The sequence below is a fragment of the Eucyclogobius newberryi genome, unplaced genomic scaffold, assembly GCF_026437365.1.
Source record: "Eucyclogobius newberryi isolate DKJ021-1_F unplaced genomic scaffold, fEucNew1.0.hap1 SCAF_8, whole genome shotgun sequence".
Lineage (NCBI taxonomy): Eukaryota > Metazoa > Chordata > Actinopteri > Gobiiformes > Gobiidae > Eucyclogobius > Eucyclogobius newberryi.
The window spans coordinates 15,427,136-15,450,682 of NW_027316500.1; the positions used below are offsets into that span (position 1 = coordinate 15,427,136).

A 23,547-nucleotide genomic window follows, 5' to 3' on the forward strand; every position below is an offset into this window, starting at 1 on the left:
TTTGTACACCTTTGTACAGCTTTCTTTCCTCATGGCCTTTGCTTTGAGCCCTTTAAAAACAGAACATTGTTCCATCAGTTCTGTAAAACTGTTCCCATTTGTTCTATATACTCAACATGTCTCAGTCTTTTAGAGGATGTCTCATATCGTCTGCTTAATATGGTCACAACGTTGTGCGTCACTGTGTTATGTGATATTTTTTTCTGTTTGTAGATGCAACTAGAGCTTTTGCAATGAGGTGACTTAGTCTGGAGTGTTGTGCCAAACATCATGGGGACGTCTGAAATGATGAGGAGGTATCTGTGGAGAAGAGCCATGGAGTTTATGGTGGTGATGGTGTTGCTGGTGGGCTCAGGTCTGTCCCAGGCGGTCCCCTCTCCAAGCCTCTGTTCTCGAGTTATGCCCCAAACTCTGGAGCATCCGAAGTATGAAGAGTCCACGACACCAGTGGGAGACTTCATGGCTCCATTCGTGCAGTCTTTTCTCCAAACAGTGCAGTCCAGATCGTTTCCTAAAGGTTAGTATCAAGAGCTATTGTAGTTTGTTTTGGGGGACAAACTATATATTAACCATGTTAAATCTACCTAGACGATACATATGTACTTTTATTTAATTTTATGAAATATTCTTCCTTGAATGAATGAATGGACTTTTCCCTTTGTTCATGCCATTTGTAAATGTATTAACAATAAGTACAGATTTTAGGCCTGATAATGCACATATTACTTTAGTAGATGTAGATCAGTGCGTTCTCTCTCTGTGCACTCAGCAGGTGCCCATAGAACATTCAAATGCTGTGGCTTTCACATAATGTTCCAGGAAAAGAGTTTTAATATGGTGGTAAGGGTTACTTATTTCTTTGACATTTGTTCAGAGCAAATACAATCCTGTGACTGATGACTGTCGGCTAATGTGTACTTCAATGGAATATGTTTGACCAAGTCAATATTTAACACTTTATGTTGGCCGGTTTCCCCCTTAGTCAGTTTGTATATTATATCCTTTGGGTTTCCTGTTTTTAGTCATTTACTTACCATTCTTGCAAAAGTCCAAAATAAAATTAAGACTTGAATAACCTTGGAAAAAAAAATATCTAAGTGACCATTTTTCTATTGCTGACAAAAGCAAATTTCATGAGAAATAAAAAGACTGTTATAAACAGTAGATGCCATTAAAATACAGTAAATGCTTCTAGTTAAATACAAAAACTCAGGAATTGTAAAATAGTAAGGGAAATAAAGTAACCATACTTTCAGCATCATTTCAAGTTATTAAGGACACTCATCAATATTAAAGATTCAAGCACAGATGTCCGAACAATAATACATGCTGTATCTACCTGCGTTGCACCAATGAAATTTCCCCATGTGGGACAATAAAGGAATATCTTATCTTATCTTATCTTATGATACATGAGGCTCTGGGCCATCACACAGGAACATAAATCAACCAAATATTTGTGTTAGTCTTTATAACCTCTTGCAGTGGCTCATCTCCACCTCTTTTGTAAACAATGTCCAATCATAAAGTTTCAGCAAGGCCTTTGAGAGCAGGCTTTTGTTCAAAAATATGCTCTACTCCCCAAAACCTGCCCTGTCTTCCAGTTTCCTATATGGTTTTAAATTTCAAGTTTTACAAAGGGGCAAAAGGAATTGTTGGGAGCATTGTTCACATGGTCAGGCTTTGTTTATGGATATAATGCTGATTTTGTATCAAACGTTTATCTTTACAATTCTCATTGCAGATCTAGTTCTTGAAATTGTGAAAAATCCTGACGATGTAGTGACTAATCAGGAATTCGTCAAAGAAGTAAGTACCTGTAACTCAATTTGCTCATTTAAAGAAAAGGTGTTCATTTCCCCTACAGCCAGAAATCTAATATGGTTTCACGGCTTGAACACCCTTTTATGGGTTTCTAGTAGTTTCAGTGAAGTGAACAATGCAATCAAACTTTATTTGTATAGAACATTTTACCAACACAAAGTCTCCAAAGTACAAAACGAGCACAAGTAAACTATGTAAAAAAACAAAACAACAACATACAAACCAAATTTAAACAAATTAAAAACGACATAAAATACACACAATTATAAAAGATGGTCAGAGGACCACACAATTCTCATGCCGGGTTAAATGCCATTGAAGCAAATTGTGTTTTGAAACAAGCATCAACTGAAGGTGCAGTCTTTATGTGGGAAGAAGAGCGTTGCAAAGTTTGAGGCCGACCACAGAAAAGGCCCGGTCGACACGGTTTTTGAGTCTCGTTTTTGGGACAGAAGTTGGAGCTGGCCCTCAGACCTCAGCGAGTGCAGGAGTGTAGGGAACAATGAGATCTGAAATGAACGCGGGGGCCAGTCCATGAAGCGCTTTAAAAACAATGACATTTTAAAATCAACTCTAAAATGAATGGGGAGCCAGTGCAGTGAGGATAAAATGGGTGTAATATGTTCTCTACGACATGTGCTAGTTAAAAGACGTGCTGCGGTATTTTGAACTAACTGTAAGCGTGACAGGTTAGCTTGGCTGATCTCAGTGTACAGTGCATTACAGTAGTCAAGACGTGTTGAGATAAAAGCACGGATCACCCTCTCCAGATCGCTAAAAGTGAGTCTAGATAAAAGCCTGAGGTGATAAAAAAACAAGATGTAACCACCTGACATCATCTAAGTATGTCAGAAATCAAATCAGATGCAAATAACAGGGTTTCCTCATAAACGTTGTATTAGAAGTAGAACAACATTGGCAACTGTAGACTTAGACAAGCTTTATAGATCCACAGGGGAAATTGCTTGGTATTGGTATTACTTTTCAGCTGTGACTGGATCCTTGTTTTCTAGTTTCATTCAAATTGTTATGTGTGAGACAAATTACAACAACAAAGTCATATCAATATCGCTGGTAAAAAAAAATCTGAATGCTCCATCCTTATTAAAACCGTATTAAACCAAACTGTTTGCATTGCTTCGTCAATTCAGTCCTCAGAGATTTTACTGAATGTCTCTCCTCACTCTTTCGCCCCATTTCATGCCGCGTACTGCCATGTCTAAACTAAATATAATACATGACTTAGTGTCTTATTGCTTGTCTGCAGGTGCTGCTGTATGAACAGGGATTTCTGGTCGGCGCGGCCATTGGGATCTTGTACATCGTGCTTATGCCCATAGTTGGTTTCTTCTTGGCGTGCTGTCGCTGCAATGGTAAATGTGGAGGCAAGATGCACCAGAAACAGACCACCTCCACTCACTTTCGCAGGAGAATGCTCTACTTCGCCACATTCGTCACCACTGTCATCATACTGTGAGTGGTTGCGAGTTGCCGTCATGAAAACAGCTTTAATTTGTGGCTCCCACTTTGTGCAATGCTTTAATTTCTGTTCACAGAGCTGGGAATGTTTGCATGTTTCGAGGCAACCAAGCATTCAAAGTGAGTGTGGAGAACAGCACAGTGGAGCTGAATAAAGCTTTCAACAACATCAAGACCTTTATCACTGCTGTGCCTCAGGTGAGTTAGTTTACAGTGAACGAATCATCAGATTAGATTCTATTTATTTAAAGGTGAACTGTGTAACATTTCTAGTGGGGGTCTGGCTTCCACAATATGACTGATAACTTATAACTGATTTTAATGTACAGCTGGCCGCAGTGTCCTCTCTGCTCTCTTAACCCCATTTTATGCTAAACTGTCCTCTCTAATAAAGCCTACAGGTCCAAAAAGTTTTTACACCTTACAGTGGAATATTTGAGGGAAAGCAATAACATCTTCATGAAAAGTTAAGCAGTGGACCTTTAAAAAACACATTTGATGCTAAACTGACTTTTTGAGCTTGTAGCCTTGTTCTGACATTGTTCATTCACACTAGTTGATGAATCCTGTTTAGAAAGTCAAAAACACTCACTGTTTTTAGCTTCAAAAATCATCGTCAGGCTTGTTCTGTGAATTTCTGCCGTCAAATTCTGTGATCTGTCCTTTTCCTCTGTATCTACCTGCGTTGTATCAATGAAATTTCCCCATGTGTGGACAATAAAGGATTATCTTATCTTATCTTATCTTAAATCTCATTAATTACAGCTGTTCGGCTGCATTAGCGTTCTCTCTCCTTTGTAATTCCCTCTGCAGCAAGTAGACAGAGCCATAGTGACATGAAATCATTCTCTTTGGTTTGTTTTGCTGTTGTTCTAAAACATGATATGCTCAAGTATATGTGATAAAAGAACATGTTTAAAGGCCGGTAAAAATGCAACAAATGAATATTATTAGATTAATGTTGCCTTGCAGGAAAAAACAATGTTGCAATATACCAATCAAAAAGTCAGTCTATACACCTATGAAACAGTTTTAGTAAGTAAGAGTACGTTATATTACAGAGCACTTGCAAAAAGAGACAGCTACTACCACAATTTTGTTTTTTCAACCGTGTATTTATTGAGTAAGAATAAGAAACAAATATAGAACAACAGATACAATGCCAATAAAACATTCAATAAGATTAACAAATGCATTTAAACACACTTATACATATGATATGGGTTAAAATCATTCAAAGCAAGAGCGCTGGCTCTGGATCATTTTAAACCAGTGCTTTGAATTCATTAAAAGGCATACAATCATTTACCGTAATCATCTCAAACTACTGGCACAAGTTTGTTTAAAAGATAAGCGTCAAAAGGCTGGAACTACTGCAACATGCATTTCAGTAAAAGCTTGTGTTTTATACAAAATTACTATACCATTAGTACCATTATGCACCGGTACTCAGTGTACTCAGGGTGGCTACAAGAAAACCTCTGTGCTTTAGTGTTTGGTGTAAACAGCAGTCAAGTCATCCGGCTGGTCAAATACAACCATAGCAGCGTCAACAAACTTATCTTAAGATGTGGAGAAGGAAACAGTTGATGGGGAAACTGTTGTGCTATAAATCCTAATTTATCATGGTTATGTTTTCATGTCTTATCTTCAGCAAGCCCAATCTGTTGTTAACGAGAGCTACGGCAGCATACAAATGGTCACCAACAACTTAGATGGTAAGAATGAACTAAATTATCAATTGTTTTGTTGCTACGATTTGAAAATTAACTACACCTTTACCTGTCCCCGTGTCAGCTATTGGGCCAAATTTGGGAAGTGAAATTCAGAAACAGTTTAAACCAACGTTCACTTCAGCTCTTCAGTCTCTGGGTTCTTTGGACAAAGGTAAAGCACAAGCTCAATCCTGCCTAAGTCAACATGTAGATGCACGAGAGGCGCTAGATTAAAGCAGTGATGTCACAGGCTTGTCTGCACAGATACACACAACTGCACTTTTGTAATACATTTTTTACATTATTGTGGTTTTAATTAATTACAAAGGATTATTTTAAAGGCGTACAATGTAATAATGCGATGCAGGGAAAGTTATCTTGTATGGCATTAAACTGATTTATCTTGCATTTGTTAAATTACAGGTGTTATTCTGGTTTCAAATACACAAGAGGTCGCCTCGCCACAGATCTGACCTGCTTGTCTCCACGGAGATGTGGAAGTTAATACCATTCTGTGGAACATTCCAGGCAAAGCAGTATCATCTCCATGGAGACAAGCAGGCGGTGGACCCTTATCAGAAAAGTTACACAATGCACCTTTAAGAGTCAGGGTAGCGTGTCTTGGCTGAATATTTTTTGTTTGACAATATAAATTATAACAAATCTTTTCTTATGGTTTATTATTTTGGTGTTACCACAGTTACCGTAGTTACAAGCCCTCCCATTTTAATTTGGTTTTAGCTTGAGCTATGTGTAGAGCTACACAAGTTAATATATAAGTTACTTGATTTTAAAAAATATTTATGAATGGATGCACCCTAGAGGAATTTATTTACATTATTGACAAACTTGCTTGATCCTCTTTTAATCACAAAGTGATTGCATTGTAACAAATATCTAATACATTTCTTTTTGTACACTTTATGAACTGGGCATTTTCAAATAGTTCTGTTTCTGTGAGTAGCTGTTGTTTAGCTTTATTGTTATTTAAATTTAAATGTCCAACTTTGTGTTTTCTTTACATAAACAGAGGTTGAAAACACTAGCGGCCTTTTGAACAAGCTGAACACATCTTTGACCATTTTGGAGTCCAGAATGAATACGATCGATAGCGACATTAATACTTTTAAAACCAAAGTAGACAACACCTTTGCCAAACCTGGCTGTATTGACTGCAACAAACTGAAGCCTGAAATCGACAAAGTCATCGTGTCTTCCCTTAATGTAAGAACTACTACACAAACTTAAAAACAATACGTCTTGAAACAAGCTGTAGAAAAAGTTATGCTGTAAACATTCCTGACGTTCTTTTGGAAAAAATAGGGTAATTTGGTTTAATTTTTCACTTAACTCATGTACCAGTTTATAATTTCTAGTCTATTTTGTTCATTCTTTATTTTTATTTTCTATAACTTCAAATACAATAATATTTAGTGGGTAGAATATTCGATACATGAGAAAATGTTATATAACTATTCAATCTGTAAATTCAATGTAGAAAGATGACAGTAATGCGAGTGAGGCCCGGAAAGTACAGCAACGATTTACCGCCCTCTAATGGTAAATGATTGCATGGCACGCATGATTTTACTTTGTATTTTCTATTTTTATAGTTTATGTCTTGGCTTACATTATATAGTCTTGTGGCATTGCTACATTGGGCCACAACTGGCATGAGCATATTTTCTATAAAAGCGTATTTCTATAAAAATCTTTGAAATTACAAAAAATAAATAAAAATATGAATGTCTGTTTGAATTTGTCTAATGTTTGTTGTGATTTTTGTAATTCTGTCATTTTTCATTTCACAGACCTCCATTGTAAGTGATATGGAGAAGCCATTAAATGAAATTATAAACGTTGATCTAAGTTCAAAGATCAAAGAGGTAAACAGAGAGGAAATTGTAATAATAATTAAATGTTGACAGTGTATTTTATTCATGGTATGTTTGTGATTCAGGCACAAGGGATGTTCAACGACATTCAAGAGACTGTGACCAATGAAACAAGTAAAGTTGTTCAAAGTCAGTCACACACCTTGACCTTTAGAAAATCCAAATGTATTAAAATGAAGTACATCATATCTTGTGTTATTTTTATATCCCCAGACATCAAAACTGAACTGGAAAAAATCAAAAGCCAGATATCCACAGTGAACACTCAGCTCAAATTGTCTGCTCTCGATGGTGTGTTATCTCAGCTGAAGCAGGTTCAGGGAGACGTTGACAATTTCTCACCTGAAGTGAAGCGCGCAGAGTACATCAGGTAAAACCGCAGTATGGACCAAACACACGATAATCTGCCATAACATAACACACTAACTACAGGTGTAACATAGCATGCAGGGCCCTGGGTACAGAGCATCTTGGTGGGCCTGTTCTCTATATGACAAAGGCACATTACAAACTTGAGGTCCTCTTCCATGCCCTGAGCCCTGAGTAAACGAGTAATATTCTAAGTATCTTGTATTCTAGTAACATGTATTTTATTTTGGGTCCCCAGTAGTTATTACCTCAGCAAAATATATTCTTTTTAGTAGTAATACACCCAATCCTGCCTTATCCCCGTTACATGTTTCCTTGTTCACAAATGTTTCCTTTTTGAACAATTTTGCATATTTATACAATATATTCAGCTTGATTTATTAAACACTGTCAACTAGCTATCTCTTTAATATGAGCGGTTAAATAGAGAGGTTATTTGCTTTTTAATGTGATGTTTTTACGGATTTGTTTTGCCCCATTTCTACACAGCAGCCTGCAAAATTAAATCTTTTTGTATAATATTTTGCTGCTAATATCATGTGTTTCAGGTGGTGTGTGTGCAGCGTCCTATGCTGTGTGATTCTTCTGGTGGTGTTGTGTAACATTTGTGGTCTGATTCTCGGTCCTCTGGGTCTAAAGCCCAACTTGGAGCCAACGAAGCGCTCCAGTATGTCCAACTGTGGAGGAACCCTCTTCATGACGTGAGATCTTCGTCGCTGCACACATGAATATAATACATAAACTAGTCATATATTGTTGCTGATTTGTTTATTTAATTTCTTTGCAGGGGCGCTGGCTTAAGCTTCCTTATTTCCTGGCTGTTCATGCTTTTGGTGCTGATCCTCTTCCTAATTGGTGGGAATGCGTATACATTGTTGTGTAAACCATGGAAAGATGGAGAACTTCTCAAGGTATCAGTCAAGGAAATGTACTTCAGTATGTAATATGTTGAAAAATATTGGACTAATTATTAATCAATACATTTCTCATTATTTTTCTCCCCAGCTCATTGATACTCCAGGTGTAATTCCTGGATTTAACCCGAACGCAGCATTTGGGGTCAACGTAAACATTTCTGGTGTTTATCAGTATGTCATTGTTCATAATGTTGAGCTAAATATACAGCTTCCTTCATCTTCAGGATATGACATTTTTACTTAACCGTATTATTTTTCTTATAATTATAGAGACTGTAACGAAAACAAGCCTGCTTGGTCTGTCTTTCATTTGAATCAACAGATAAACCTTGATGACATGCTCAATGTATCCAAAGTAATTACTTGCTCTATTGAGAGTAATTTGTGCTGTTTTTTGCAATCCAATATGACCCTTTTCTGTTCCCAGTACACAGATGCGATTGCAAAGGACTTTGACAACAACAACATCACCTTGTCCCCTGTCACTTTCCTTACTCCAGACATGAAAAAGGATCTACAGAGTTTTAAGGCAAAAAGCTTTGATTTTAAAACTCCAGTTCAGAAGGTACGAGGCACATGTTGAACAAGTGACTGCTCATAATGACTGTAAATCTAATTTTATTCACATCTTTTGCTTTTCCCCTCAGATAAATGACATTTCCAACATCGACTTCAACCCCACAATAGCCAAACTCGACCAATTGGCAACAGTAGCAGTGAGTAAACATCAATAACTATACGATTTAGAGATAAAATAAGTCCTGTTTCAGACAGGCTCAACTTGATAAATAATAATAATGTTCTTGAATCTAACCCTGAATTAAATTACAACATTTATAGGATCTTTAGTTATTATTATTTGTATTATTACTCTATTAGCTAGTGGATTCAAAACAAGAACTAAAAAATGAAGCCCAGAGTCTAAGGAACATCCAGACTGACATTGAGACTACTATATTTCCAGAACTGGTGAGATTTTTCATCTTTAACACATTTTTATCTTTGTTGTTTATTGTCTTAATTTTAGTGTTTAATTTCTTCTTTTAGGCAACAGTGAACTCAACCATTGATGAGCTCGAGACGGCTGTGGGAGGAATCAATGTGGGTTTATTAAAGCAGTACTAATAGTAGTACTTTATCTTTCTATTGGATTAAATGTTGGCATTTGTTGCAGGCCATTGTGGGGGAGGTGCTGAGCAGCCTGGACGCAGCACAAGACTTCTTTGACAAAAATGCAGCTGATATCGTGAAGACCGTGAGTACAGGCGCAGCAGGTCACATGAGCGGGACATGAGGGAGAGAGGCCGTGCATGCGCCTCTCTAATGTCCACTCTCACTCATTTAGCCTGCAGGGCTCATTTATAGAACAATAGAACTCTCAACAATTATCCAACATAAAGGAATAAACAGTAGAAAGCACTATCATTATGCTATTTTAATTCTACAATTATCTCTTCCACACTGCTCTAACTACTGCCACTATTACTATGAAAATAGGTTTTTGCCATTGCTACTACCATCATTCCTGCTTGATACATTTAAGATAAGATAAGATAATCCTTTATTGTCCCACATGGGGAAATTCCATTGATGCAACGCAGGTAGATACAGAGATAGATACAGAAGAAAAGAACAAATAACTTATAGGAAGTTTGAAAAACACTCTCAGTAGAAGATCTCTTATAAAAATCTCAGGATGTCCGCCGGGATAACGTGACGATCTCCGGGTAAGACGACTGTTCTCCGCAGTTTCATGAGTTCCTCCTTTGTGTAAACGCGGTACGGCGCCGGCCGGGGGGGCGCAGGGGGGCCGGGGGGGCTCGGAGCCAGGGCACATCGCGATGACACGAAAACACTCAATCCAGCCGAACAAAGTCAAAACAAGTTGAATTAAAGCGATTCCAGTGCGTGTCCCGATCATTCATGAAGTTCCTCTTTTATATAAACGTGTACCGGCGGCATACTGTACGTCAGGACGGCCGGAGGGCGCGGGGGGGCCGGGGGCTAGCTCAGAGCTAGCGCACATCACGACGAAAACACTCAATAATCCAGCCGAACAAAGTCAAAAACAAGTTAAATTAAAGCGATTCCAGCACGTGTCCCTATTGTACAAGTAAAGTAGATTTTTTTTTTTTACAAAATACAAAAGATAAAGCACAATAAGTGTGAAAAAAGTGTGAGAAAAGAGCGGAGCGTTTACACCGGGCTGCCAGCTGGACTGGTGCCTTTGTGACGTCGTAGCTAGTTTATCACTTGTATTACAATTCCTACTTTTTTTTTACAATAGCAAGTATAATTAAAACATTTTTGTGCACTTTACCCCCTGTCCTACTAGAAACACACTTGTTTTGAGGTCACTTCTGAGGATTAGGCAATACTCATAATTCTATTCATTGAATTAGCCGTGTGCTCCTCAACAGAATGTAGTTCAATGTAGTTCACAAATGCTTAGGACTAACTCCTTCTATTCTATCTGAAAGTAAAGTTGTGTGCATAGTAAGCCTATTTCTATTTTGATCTTATATCTCGGTGCAATCCCTCATTCGTCCAGAAGTGTTCCATTGTAGAAAAATATTTAGTTGTAGTCATCTGGACTCAACATAGAAAAAAAACATAGTCCAGATGACTACAACTGAATCTTTTATCTTATAACCTATTTTTATTTTTATCCTATAGCAGATTTTTAAAAAAAATATTTTGACTTTATATAGGTTTTATAATTGTTTTATGTTGCACCGAATCACCAAAGCAAGTTCCTATGTTTGTAAATTTTGTTCATTGACAGTGGCAATAAACCTTATCTGACTCTGACTCTCTGTTCCAGGAAAGTAGAGTGTTTTTGGACTGTCAGCTTGGAATTTTCTCTGCCTTTGCTGGCTGGGCCAAAAAGATGGTAACCTTTACTGTTTTTAATAAAATTTAGCTTGGTCTAGTGGAGTTTATATAGTATTTATTTATAACGAGATGTATGCTTTCAGATCACACAGGAGATTGGTCGCTGTGGGCCAGTGGCAGGAGCTGTGAACTCTGCTGAGATTATTGTCTGCTCCAACATGGTGGAGTCGCTGGTGAGATATGACCAAAAGTTTGATCCACCACATGTGAAATAAACAAGTGTAGAAATGGTCTTATAGTGTATGTTTATGTATTTTTAGAATGCGTTCTGGTTCAGCCTTGGATGGTGCATGATCTTTCTCATCCCAAGCCTCATTCTGTCCATCAAACTGGCCAAATTCTACAGAAGAATGAAGTATGCTGATGTGTTTGAGTGAGTGAACAGCTCTTTTTAGAAAACTGCTTTGTTCCCATGCATTTTTTGTTTTGCGTGTGTTTAACTGCAATATTTTCTGTCCAGTGAACGCATACAATTGAACTACATCCCAAGGGCCCAGATGAATTTCCACTGAAATGGCTGCTCCAAATTCATGTCACATGGCCCACAGTGCATCAGCATGAAAACATTACTGCACACGTCTTTATTCATTTCCAAGTCCACATCTTTATTCAAGTCAGATAATGACTTATATCTATCTGTTTTCAACTACATATTTTTCTTCTCTGTATTTTCTGGTTCTTAATTTCTGATTAACTATTTACTACTTGGCACTGCCTTTGACTCTTGATTGTGTTTAGAAATAATTTCTGAATGGCTTGGTTACATCCTGTGACACATTGCTCAATGAATTTTTGATTGTGTTTTTTAGTCAGGAAATATGTATTTGAACACCCTGCGATTTTGCAACTTCTCCCACTTAGAAATTATGGACGGGTCTGAAATGTTCATTACATTTACATTTATTTGAAAAATAAAGTCTTTGAATTGAATTTTTTTTTTTTTAGATTCTATCACAATAGAACTGCACCTACGATGTCGGTGTAATCCCTCATTTGTCCAGGCGTGTTCCATAGTAGAAAAAGCTTCAGTTGTAGTCATCTGGACTCAGTTAGAAAAAATAGACGTTTCGACTCTCATCCAAGAGTCATTGTCAATAACAGAATTTAGGTCGAGAACTCTGATATTTATCCTATTTCATATCAGCAGCACAACTGTTTCTGTTGAAACTGTTGTGCTGCTGGACCCACAAATCAGGTTTACAAGAGAAGACGCTAAGGAGAATCGCTTGGCCTTTCTTGATTGTTGCACGATCAGAGGAGAGGACGGGAAACTCCAAATAGAAGTATATAGGAAACCTACACACACGGACCAGTATCTGCTCTTTGGTTCCAACCACCCACTACAGCACAAGCTGGGGGTGATCAGAACCTTACAACACAGAGCTCAAGGTGTGCCCACCAGCTCAGAGGGCAAGAAGAAAGAGGAAAAACATGTCCGAAATGCCCTCTCAGCCTGTGGTTACCCCGCTTGGGCCCTCAACAGAGTGAAGAGAACCAAGAAGCAGGACAAAAGGGAAACTGAACAGAGAAGGAAGGGTGTTTCTATCCCTTATGTGTCTGGCCTGTCGGAAAAACTGCAGAGAATATTTAGACAACACGAAGTCCCTGTTTATTTTAAACCAGGAAACACTTTAAGACAAAAACTGGTTCACCCTAAGGACAAGTTGCCGACTCAAAAACAGCAATGTAGTTTATTCGATCCAATGCAGTGAAGAAAGCTGTAAAGAACGTTACATAGGTGAGACCAAACAGCCTCTACACAAGAGGCTTTATCAGCACAGAAGAAATACAAGTTCAGGACCACAGAGCGCCGTGCATCTCCATCTTGAAGCCTCTAATCACTCGTTTGAAGACGGTGATGTGAAGGTTTTAAGCAGGGAGAAAAGATGGTTTGAAAGAGGAGTTAAGGAAGCTATTTTGTTAAAAAAGAAAGACCTTCTTTAAACAGGAATGGAGGGCTAAGATTCAATCTCCCTGGTATCTATAATGGTATACTGAACCCCTGGAAAGGTAGAGGACCAGGCCCAGGACATTTAGATGCTAATCAGGTACTCAGGGTGGTTGAGCCAGGGTCTCACAAAGACAAAGAGGATTCTAATAGCCCATTAAAATTCTGAATAGGCTAGCTCGGTAGATACAAGGGGGGAGTTTCTGTTGAAACAAACAACTCTTTCTACTTCAGGAAGGCTCCTCCCAATGGGCGGGTCTTACCACAGAACAGTATTAATATCGGAGTTCTCGACCTAAATTCTTTTATTGACAATGACTCTTGGATGAGAGTCGAAACGTCTATTTTTTCTAACTGAGTCCAGATGACTACAACTGAAGCTTTTTCTACTATGCACCTACGATGAAAATGTCAGACCCCTCCATACTTTCTAAGTGGGAGAACTTTCAAAATTGCAGCGTGTTCAAATACTTTTCCTCACTGTGTATTAATTTTAGTTACTTTAAAATCTATTTTAAAAAAAAGCAAATCTCTCCTTTGCACTATTAATGAGCATACTATGCAATTATTTCTAGATTTTCTTTTTTTAAACTTGTCTTTATAATGAGGAATAATTTGTACTGCTTTGTAATTATGATTATATGATTTTTGTATACTGTGATATATGTAAATTTTGTTTTTAGCACTTTATTTGTTCTGTTTACACACATTTACTGTTGTGTTTAAAAAAACTGTATTAAATATGCTTAGTGTTTACATGGAAGGGGATTGGAATCCGAAACAGCTCTTCCTGGTTCAGTTTTCCTCAAGTTGGTACAACTTTTTATACTTGGTTATATTTTTCGAATATTTTTTCAGATTATGAAAATATATTCGAGCACTGCGTTATGATTAAAGGCCCCTGATTTTCTTTTTCCCCCTTCAAATTTGTATAAACAAATAAAACAGCGACAAGAGAAAAGCCACACACAAGTGGACATCAACTAAACAAAAATACAGTCACTGCATATTTTTTAAGTGCCCAAGTCAACTGCCTACATCTGCCTCTGTGATTTTAAATCTGCCTTTATTGATGCTAGAGAAATAGTATGTACTGGTGTGCATTAGGGTTTATCTCCCTCCAGATGTCAATCAGTCCTATATTCACTAATTTAAAGAACTCTTTTCCCGTTCCCCCAGTGCCTCTCCAGGTTGACTCGTCCAAAGTAGTTTGGATGTGAAAATTCCAATTGCTGTCACAGACCAGGGTTCCCCAGTTTATAATCACGTCCATATAAAAGGTGATATCTCCCTGGTGGAGCATACTCATTCAACAACAAAACCCCTTCCGTTAATAGCTCCCAGAATCAGTATCTGCCTTCCTTGTCTTTACATAAAAAAATCAGTTCAAAAGCTATTCATTCAACTTGAGGTCAATATTGCAAATCTCCTGTGTTTGCCCCTGTGTGATGACTAGCACGACTTTCCATAACAAAGTTTGGTTAGTATTTGAAGTCCAATGTAGTTCAAATGGGTCTCTTGTAAATATGTAATGTCTATTCTTCTTTTGTTATTTTTGTTTCAAAAATAGTTGGGTTCAATATACCTACAGTTAATGTTAAAGGATGCCACTTGTAAAACTTCTGATGTCATTGGACTGATTTTGCCATTAAATATTTCCGAGTGTCTTTAAACTCTCGGGTTGAACACAACATATAAACACAAGAACATAAAAAGCAGGAAACAGTTGAAGGGATAACAAAGAAACACCAGAGGCTCCACACAGAAAAGCCTTGGACCGCCCGGAAATCGATCCCAGGACCTTCTTGCTTCGCTGTGCCACTGTCAGCTTGTAGCGCTCGGGCCTAACTAGAAACTTTGCATGGCAAAAGACCTTGCGAGTGACAGCGGAATGTTTGGGAAAGTACTTAGTGAAAAGTGTGAAATGTATTTTGAATCCTTTTCCATCACCACCAGAAAAGGATTTAGCTCCAGCTGCTCCACATTCACCTCCACCGCCTCCAGCAAAGGACTCATCAGCAACAGCACCACAACAATCTTCAAAGGCCTCGGACCCATCTGTGACAGGCCCAACAACATCCCTGTCATTGCCCCTGCCTTCAGACCATCCCTGGGTTCCCTCTGCAACATCTACTCCCACTAAAGATTCATCATTCTCCTTCTCATCTCCACCCTCACCCATGGGCCTTCCCAGCCATTTTGAAAGTCTGATCAAATTAGGCATTAAGATGGCTCCACTCACTCCCAATATAGCAAGATCAAGGGTTATGTCAATACTTAACAACTCTTCCCTGCACAAGCCGACTACACCAACAAAAGCCCCACCACCCATCCCCCCTCGCCTCTCACCTGGTCCCAAACCCTCCTCGGCTACAAAAGCCCCACCACCCATCCCCCCTTGCCTTTCACCTGGTATCTCCCATAGGATGCACTGGATCTCAGCGTTGCCGGGACTTATTGTCATATTAGAAATCAAACCAACCCGGGGCCCTATGTAAAAAGAGCCCCCCCTAGTGCTATTTCTGTAGTCACATCACACAGATGGAAAAACAAAATGCGAGTCAGGCGACCCGATCTGAGAAATTTGATTCATATTCCCTGTGAAAAGATAAAGCCCAGTCCTACTGAAACTAGTCTGAAACTTGCTGTGCTAAATGTCAGATCCTTATGTAACAAATCACTCCTAATCATTTTATTTCTTCTTATAATCTTGATTTTATGTTTTTAACTGAAACATTGCTTGGCAAAAACACAGGAAATGTAGTTCTGATAGAATCTGCTCCACCCAACTTTAAGTTTGAATCTGAAACACGAGAAAACAAAAAAGGGGGTGGAGTCTGTGCTGTCTTTAGAGATGAAATAATTACCCGCAGGTTGTCTTTTGGGGTGTTTTCATCATTTGAGTATGTATCCTTTAAAATGGAGCTAAAACAGTCTCCATCCATTCTCTTCATTGTTTTATACAAGCCTCCCCAGCACAGCCAAAGTTTTATTGATGATTTTACTGAGATGCTTTCAGTCATATGCACAGACTTTGATGGTTTGGTCATTACAGGTGGTTTCAATGTGCATGTTGATAATATTTGTGACAGAAACGTTAAAGAGCTTGATGCTGTCCTTGAAACATTCAGTCTTACTCAGCATGTGAGAGGCCCCACCCACAGCAAAGGACACACTCTAGATCTCATAATTACAAAGGGGGTAAATATTTCAAATGTCAATGTGGTTGATGCTGCTCTGTCTGATCATTTCTGTGTGTCTGTTTTTCCCAAACCACCGGTTGGTCCTGCAGTTGTTCAGAGGAGACACATAAATGATGGCACAGGTGCACTGTTTATGGAAATGATTAACTTTGAAAATGTCTCATGTTCTAATGTAAATTATTTGTTGAACTCTGTTACATCTAGTGTTTTGAATGTTCGAGACACCATTGCCCCTACAGGCTGAGAAATAGATTTTCAAAGTTAGGGGCCTGGGGGGCCCCTAACATTTCAAAGTTAGGGGCCCAAGCAATTTCAGGGGCCCACAAGCGCGCACGGCATAGCGGTGTCATAAGAACAAGATAAATGTGTTGTTTTAAACCTGGTTATTAGCATGTAAAACAATTTAAAGTACTTTTATCTGTTATTTGATATGAAGAGCACAAATACTGAATCATATAAACCAGAGATGATGATCTTTAAAACTGTTTAATTCAATAAATAATGTTTCTTATATACAAAATAAATACTGTTTACAGCATTTGACACAAGGAGATCTTGTGGAATATATAAAATCACGTCCTACAAAATAAACTACTACATACATTGCCCAGAAAATTAGACTGGGCATTTCCGAGGACATGTGAACGCAACGCGAACGCAGCGGCCAATCAGATGCCCGCTTTCATCGATATTACATCACGGAGACCGCTCGGCCAATAAGAAGCGAGAAGACGTGCAAAGTGGGCATGTCTGTCAAAACGAAACTTAAAGGCGCAATGGACGATTTTTTGGCGATTTGAGAACGCAGGCGGGTGCGCATGCGCACTTCCGCCTGCGGACTGATACAACACACACGTGCGTTTGTTTATTAGCGCGACCAATCGCATCGCATCTCTCGTCTCCCGTAGATTTCCGTCTTTTATGAGTCAGCTCGAACTGTCTTTCTCCGTCCTAATTTTGTCCCGTACACTGAGGGAACTATATTATGATAGATCAATGCGCTTAGATACCAAAACAATTGTCCATTCAACCTTTAAGCGATGAAAATGCCCCGAATATGGCCAAATTACTAGTTAAATCTAGATTTTTTTCGGCGTGCCCCCTCCTATTTCAAACCGCGGGCCCGCCGGAGATTCAACTGCTTGTGGGCCCCGGGCCCCCGTCTATTTTGCAGCCTGCCCTATGAAGGCTAAAATGGTTAAAAATATGCAGAAGGCGCCGTGGAGAAATGATGATTCGGTCAGGGCACAGAAAAGGGAGTGCCGCAGGGCCGAACGGAAATGGCACAAGTCAAAGCTCCAGGTTCAAAAAGAGATTTACAAAGAGAAGCTGAACATGTACAACCTCATTTTATGTAGAACTAGGGAAAGATATTTCTCTGAAATAATTGGAAGCTGCAGTAACAACTGGCGTGTCCTGTTTGCCACAGTAAACAGATTAACAAACCCTCCAGCTCAGCTGCCGTTAGAACTCATTTCCACATCCTAGTGTAATGAGTTTGCATTATTCTTTAATGACAAAGTTCAGGGCATTAAAAATGCTATAAATCCCACAATGCAAAAAATTACCCTAAAACCACCAAGACACTTAGAGCTAACTCACTTTGCACCAGTAACTGACAACACTGTCCATGAGATCATCATCAGTCTGAGTTCATCTACATGCTGCCTCCATGTGTTACCCACCAGATTTCTAAAGACTGTGCTGAACAGTTTACTTGCACCATTCACTCACATGGTTAACATGTCGCTTCAATCTGGAACATTCTCAATGTCTTTGAAAACTGCGGTCATAAAGCCTCTCCTAAAGAAGAGCATTAGAGTCATTACCGGCCCATCCCACCCAGAAGACCCACGAGCTACGGTGGTGGACGCTAGGCGGTTGAAGGTGACCCGGTCTGGGAGAGACGGGAGATGGCGGAGGAGAGTGGATCGGTGGTCGAAGACGTTCTGGACGGCGTGGAGGAGCAGCCTTTTCTGGCTGCACGTGCCCGGAAACGTAAAAAGTCCCTTAGCTCGTCCGAGGGTTCTGGGAATGAGCAGCAGGATGAGGCTGAAGCTATTGATATCCGGGGTGAGAGCAGAGACTGTAAGGTGATCATAAAGCTTGCACAGGATAGTGCATCCTTTAAGGAGTGGAATTCAGTGGCATTGTCAAAGAGCCTAACTGTAGCTGTGGGAGTGATCAAGAGTGCGAGTGTCCTTAGAGATGGCTCGCTGCTGGTCGTGTGCAAGGACGCGGCTCAGCAACGGAAGGCGATTGGAACTAAACGTCTGGGTGGAAAGGACATTCTTGTGTCTGATGCTGAAAGAAACATGGTCAGAGGAGTTATCGTAGGCGTCCCTACGGCGACGTCTGTGGATGAAGTTAAGGAGAATTTGACTGGAGCTAAGGTGCTGGACGCTAGGCGGTTGAAGGTGACCCGGTCTGGGGTAAGATGTGACAGCTTGTCAGTAATGGTAACACTTGAAGGGAGGTGCCTGCCTAGTAAGGTGTTCATTGGGTTCATGTGCCATGACGTTAGGCCATATGTTCCACCGCCCCTGCGTTGCTTTAAGTGCCAGCGCTTTGGGCATATTGCAGCGGTCTGTAGAGGGAGGCAAAGATGTGGTAAATGTGCAGGAGATCACGAGTATGGGATGTGTGACGTGGGAGCAAAACTGATGTGCTGTAACTGTGGGGAAGAACATAGCTCTGCCTACGGGGGATGCAGGTTTAGCAAAAGAGCTGCTGAGGTGCATAAAATAAAGGTCTCTCAAGGTATATCCTATGCAGATGCAGTCAAGAAAGTTTCAAGTAACGAGTTTAGAGTAAATACAGAGAGAGGAGCCAGTGCTGCTCCCAGCCAGGGCGAAATGAGAAAGGCCAGCGTGGCTCCCAAGAAGTGTGAAGGTTTCAAGAGTGGAGGTCCCAAGTGTGCAGGTTCCAGAATTAATGAGAATACCCTGGTTGTGGATAGAGAGGATTTTGTACTTTTTATGGTGGATGTTGTAAACTGTGCTGCTCAGACTCAAAGCAGAACTGAAAGGATCAGGATCATTGCTAAAGCTGCAGGGATATTCCTTGGAACAAAGGAGCTTGATTGGGCAGATATAGAAAACAGGCTAAAGGCGCTAAATGGGAGTCGGAGTGATGGGGGTCTGCTTTTGGGGAGTCAGAGTGATCAGAGTGACGAGCTGGGGGTGGGGGTGGTCTCCTGTCCTCGCCCAGTCTCGTAGACGCACGGCTACCAAGCAGCGACATCATTGGAAATATTAAAGCCTATAGAATGAAGCCTAAAGAATAAAGCTGTACGGTGGAAGCACAGAACGTCAAAGAAGGAGAGGAAGATGAAGAAGAGTCTCCCTGGAATAAAGCCGGTTGTTGTCTGAAACAACAACAACTATTCTAGTCACAAAGACATATCATGACCTCATGGGCTTTGTAACACCAAAGCAATGGAAGGAGTACTTTTACGGACTACGACAGAGTCTGAGGACTACGACAAAGTCTGAGGAATAAAGTCTGGCGGTAATGCAACACTTGGATGCCAACCGCCATAAAACAACAACAACAACAACAACAACAACAACAACAACAACAACAACAACAACAACAACATCTCTAATCTGCCATTTTGGGGCAAAGTCCTTGAAAAGGTTGTTTGCCAACAGCTCACAGATTTCCTCTTAATAAACAACTCATTTGATGTTTTTCAGTCAGGTTTTAGACCTCATCACAGCACTGAGACTGCTCTTGTCAAGGTAACAAATGACATCCGCCTGAACACTGACACGGGCAAAGCCTCAGTCTTAATTCTGTTAGATCTGAGTGCTGCTTTTGACACTGTCGATCATGGGATCTTCTTACAGAGACTTGAGGACTGGGTGGGCATCACTGGCACTGCCCTAAACTGGCTTAGGTCCTATCTGGAAGACAGGAAGTACTTTGTTGAAATTGGTAGCTGTGTCTCAGACCACATGACCCTGACCTGTGGAGTGCCCCAAGGGTCAGTCCTGGGTCCCCTTCTGTTCAACCTCTACATGCTGCCGTTAGGTCAGTTGATACGCAGTGAAAATGTGTCCTATCACAATTATGCAGACGACACTCTATGTTTCACTGTCGGTAGGTGAATATGGACCAGTAGATTCACTCTGTCGCTGCATCCAACAGATCAGTTTGTGGATGCAAAACAACTTTCTCCAGCTGAACTCAGACAAGACTGAAATAATCGTTTTTGGCCACAGAAACAAAGAGAAAGTATTAGCAGTCACCTCCAGAGTCTCGCTCTAAAACCTACAAACCAAGAAATCTGGGGGTAATAATGGACTCAGACTTGAGCTTTAATAGCCACATCAAATCAGCAGCTTTTTACCATCTAAAAAACATTGCCAAAAAAAAAAATATAGTGTCAAAACCAGATTTAGAGAGACTTATCCATGCGTTTGTCTCCAGTAGATTAGACTACTGTAACGGCCTGCTCACTGGCCTCTCCAAACGAGTTGTAAAACAGCTGCAGTTCATCCAGAACGCTGCTGCTCGGGTCCTGACTAGAACCAGGAAGTACCATCACATTAGTCCTGTTCTCAGGTCTCTGCACTGGCTCCTGTGGCTCAGAGAATAGACTTTAAAGCAGCTCTGCTTGTGTACAAGTCTCTCCAAGGCCTAGCACCAAAGTACATCTTGGACATGTTAGTGCCATATGAACCATCTCGGACTCTGAGGACCTCAGAGACCGGCCTCCTGCTGGTGCCAGAGTCAGGACTAAACATGGACCGGCCTCCTGCTGGTGCCAGAGTCAGGACTAAACATGGACCGGCCTCCTGCTGGTGCCAGAGTCAGGACTAAACATGGACCGGCCTCCTGCTGGTGCCAGAGTCAGGACTAAACATGGACCGGCCTCCTGCTGGTGCCATAGTCAGGACTAAACATGGACCGGCCTCCTGCTGGTGCCAGAGTCAGGACTAAACATGGACCAGCCTCCTGCTGGTGCTAGAGTCAGGACTAAACATGGACCGGCCTCCTACTGGTGCCCGGAGTCAGGACTAAACATGGACCGGCCTCCTGCTGGTGCCCAGAGTCAGGACTAAACATGGACCAGCCTCCTGCTGGTGCCAGAGTCAGGACTAAACATGGACCGGCCTCCTGCTGGTGCCAGAGTCAGGACTAAACATGGACCAGCCTCCTGCTGGTGCCAGAGTCAGGACTAAACATGGACCGGCCTCCTACTGGTGCCAGAGTCAGGACTAAACATGGACCGGCCTCCTGCTGGTGCCCAGAGTCAGGACTAAACATGGACCGGCCTCCTGCTGGTGCCAGAGTCAGGACTAAACATGGACCGGCCTCCTGCTGGTGCCCAGAGTCAGGACTAAACATGGACCGGCCTCCTACTGGTGCCCAGAGTCAGGACTAAACATGGACCGGCCTCCTGCTGGTGCCCAGAGTCAGGACTAAACATGGACCAGCCTCCTGCTGGTGCCAGAGTCAGGACTAAACATGGAGCGGCCTCCTACTGGTGCCAGAGTCAGGACTAAACATGGACCGGCCTCCTGCTGGTGCCAGAGTCAGGACTAAACATGGAGCGGCCTCCTACTGGTGCCAGAGTCAGGACTAAACATGGACCGGCCTCCTGCTGGTGCCAGAGTCAGGACAAAACATGGACCGGCCTCCTGCTGGTGCCAGAGTCAGGACTAAACATGGAGCGGCCTCCTACTGGTGCCAGAGTCTGGACTAAACATGGACCGGCCTCCTGCTGGTGCCAGAGTCAGGACAAAACATGGACCAGCCTCCTGCTGGTGCCAGAGTCAGGACTAAACATGGACCAGCCTCCTGCTGGTGCCAGAGTCAGGACTAAACATGGACCGGCCTCCTGCTGGTGCCAGAGTCAGGACTAAACATGGACCGGCCTCCTGCTGGTGCCCAGAGTCAGGACTAAACATGGACCGGCCTCCTGCTGGTGCCCAGAGTCAGGACTAAACATGGACCGGCCTCCTGCTGGTGCCAGAGTCAGGACTAAACATGGACCGGCCTCCTGCTGGTGCCAGAGTCAGGACTAAACATGGACCAGCCTCCTGCTAGTGCCAGAGTCAGGACTAAACATGGACCGGCCTCCTGCTGGTGCCAGAGTCAGGACTAAACATGGACCGGCCTCCTGCTGGTGCCAGAGTCAGGACTAAACATGGACCGGCCTCCTGCTGGTGCCAGAGTCAGGACTAAACATGGACCGGCCTCCTGCTGGTGCCAGAGTCAGGACTAAACATGGACCAGCCTCCTTCTAGTGCCAGAGTCAGGACTAAACATGGACCGGCCTCCTGCTGGTGCCAGAGTCAGGACAAAACATGGGGAATCTGTGTTTCAGTTTTATGCAGCTAAATCTGGAACAGTCTTCCTGAAGATGTGAGACAGGCTTCAACTCTGACAATGTTCAAATCTAAGCTAAAAACAGTTTTGTTTAGCTGCGCATATGACTGAAAGGATTTTTTCTTTGCACTCTTCTCTTTTGTTTGTGATTTTATTAGTTTAGACAATCAGTTGGACTGATTTAAAAGGGAGTTGGACTCCGAAACACGTTGGACGTGTAAAAGTACGTACAATCAGTTGGACTGATTTAAAAAGGATTTAAGCCTGCCCTTTGTGGCTAGGTGTTTTTTTTAATTACATTTGTTTTAATTTAGTTATTTTATTGTATTTCCGTTTCTGTAATTTCTTTGTGATTTTAATGCATTTTTCCTGCTGTGTGAAGCACTTTGAATTGCCTTGTGTATGAAATGTGCTCTACAAATAAACTTGCCTTGCCTTGTCTATTTAAGTAATATTGTTTGGATAGACTAGATGTCATTGGAGACTCCTGCTTTTATTGATTTTCCCCAGTTTTAATAGTTCGAAACACTTAATAGATGAACACCACCAGTTGTTTAATTCACTGTTTCTACAAGTGGAAGAGGAGCTGACTTCTCTATTGTCAGAAATAGAGGCCACTATCAATAGAACAATCACCTGTATTTACAATGATTTACAAGAGCTGCAACCTCTGACACCATCAGTCGGAAGAAGACTCCACCAAAGCCTTTCTCCACTGTGGATCAGATGACAAATGCAAACAAAGAAGAGCTGACCAAAATAAAATAGTTTTATAGCTATTTATTGCTATATTGTTAAAACAATGAAACACATGTCTGTTTCCTCCAGTTGTAGCACCAGATGTTTAAACTGACGGATGATGCTGGTGATCTTCGTTGAACAGTGTTATAAGTAATGTCAACACTCAAACTGAAATATTGTCCAGACATTTTTTATTTACATCATTCATTCAGTCAGAATCCA

The 23,547-nt window shown here is 41.1% G+C and overlaps 1 protein-coding gene across 1 annotated transcript; it reads left to right on the forward strand.

Annotated features, from left to right (window-relative positions):
* Positions 1-218: 218 nt before the first annotated feature.
* Positions 219-11,729, forward strand: prom2 (prominin 2). The gene is made up of 23 exons (XM_072437488.1): positions 219-517; positions 1,745-1,809; positions 3,092-3,297; positions 3,381-3,501; positions 4,958-5,021; positions 5,101-5,190; positions 6,049-6,242; positions 6,830-6,904; positions 6,979-7,042; positions 7,127-7,283; positions 7,831-7,983; positions 8,070-8,193; positions 8,288-8,370; positions 8,470-8,554; positions 8,627-8,764; positions 8,847-8,915; positions 9,079-9,168; positions 9,247-9,300; positions 9,374-9,454; positions 11,024-11,092; positions 11,178-11,267; positions 11,355-11,467; positions 11,555-11,729. The coding sequence occupies exons 1-23, from the start codon at positions 271-273 to the stop codon at positions 11,604-11,606; spliced, it is 2,484 nt and encodes an 827-aa protein (XP_072293589.1). The 5' UTR covers positions 219-270; the 3' UTR covers positions 11,607-11,729.
* The last annotated feature ends 11,818 nt before the right edge of the window (positions 11,730-23,547 follow it).

What these genes read in the sequence shown, in the direction of transcription:
- prom2 (XM_072437488.1), top strand. Translation starts at nt 271, where the DNA reads ATGGGGACGTCTGAAATGATGAGGAGGTATCTGTGGAGAAGAGCCATG. An exon ending in GTCACCACTGTCATCATACT is followed by an intron (nt 3,298 to 3,380) that starts GTGAGTGGTTGC and finishes TTCTGTTCACAG; the next exon opens with AGCTGGGAATGTTTGCATGT. An exon ending in ACCAATTGGCAACAGTAGCA is followed by an intron (nt 8,916 to 9,078) that starts GTGAGTAAACAT and finishes TTACTCTATTAG; the next exon opens with CTAGTGGATTCAAAACAAGA.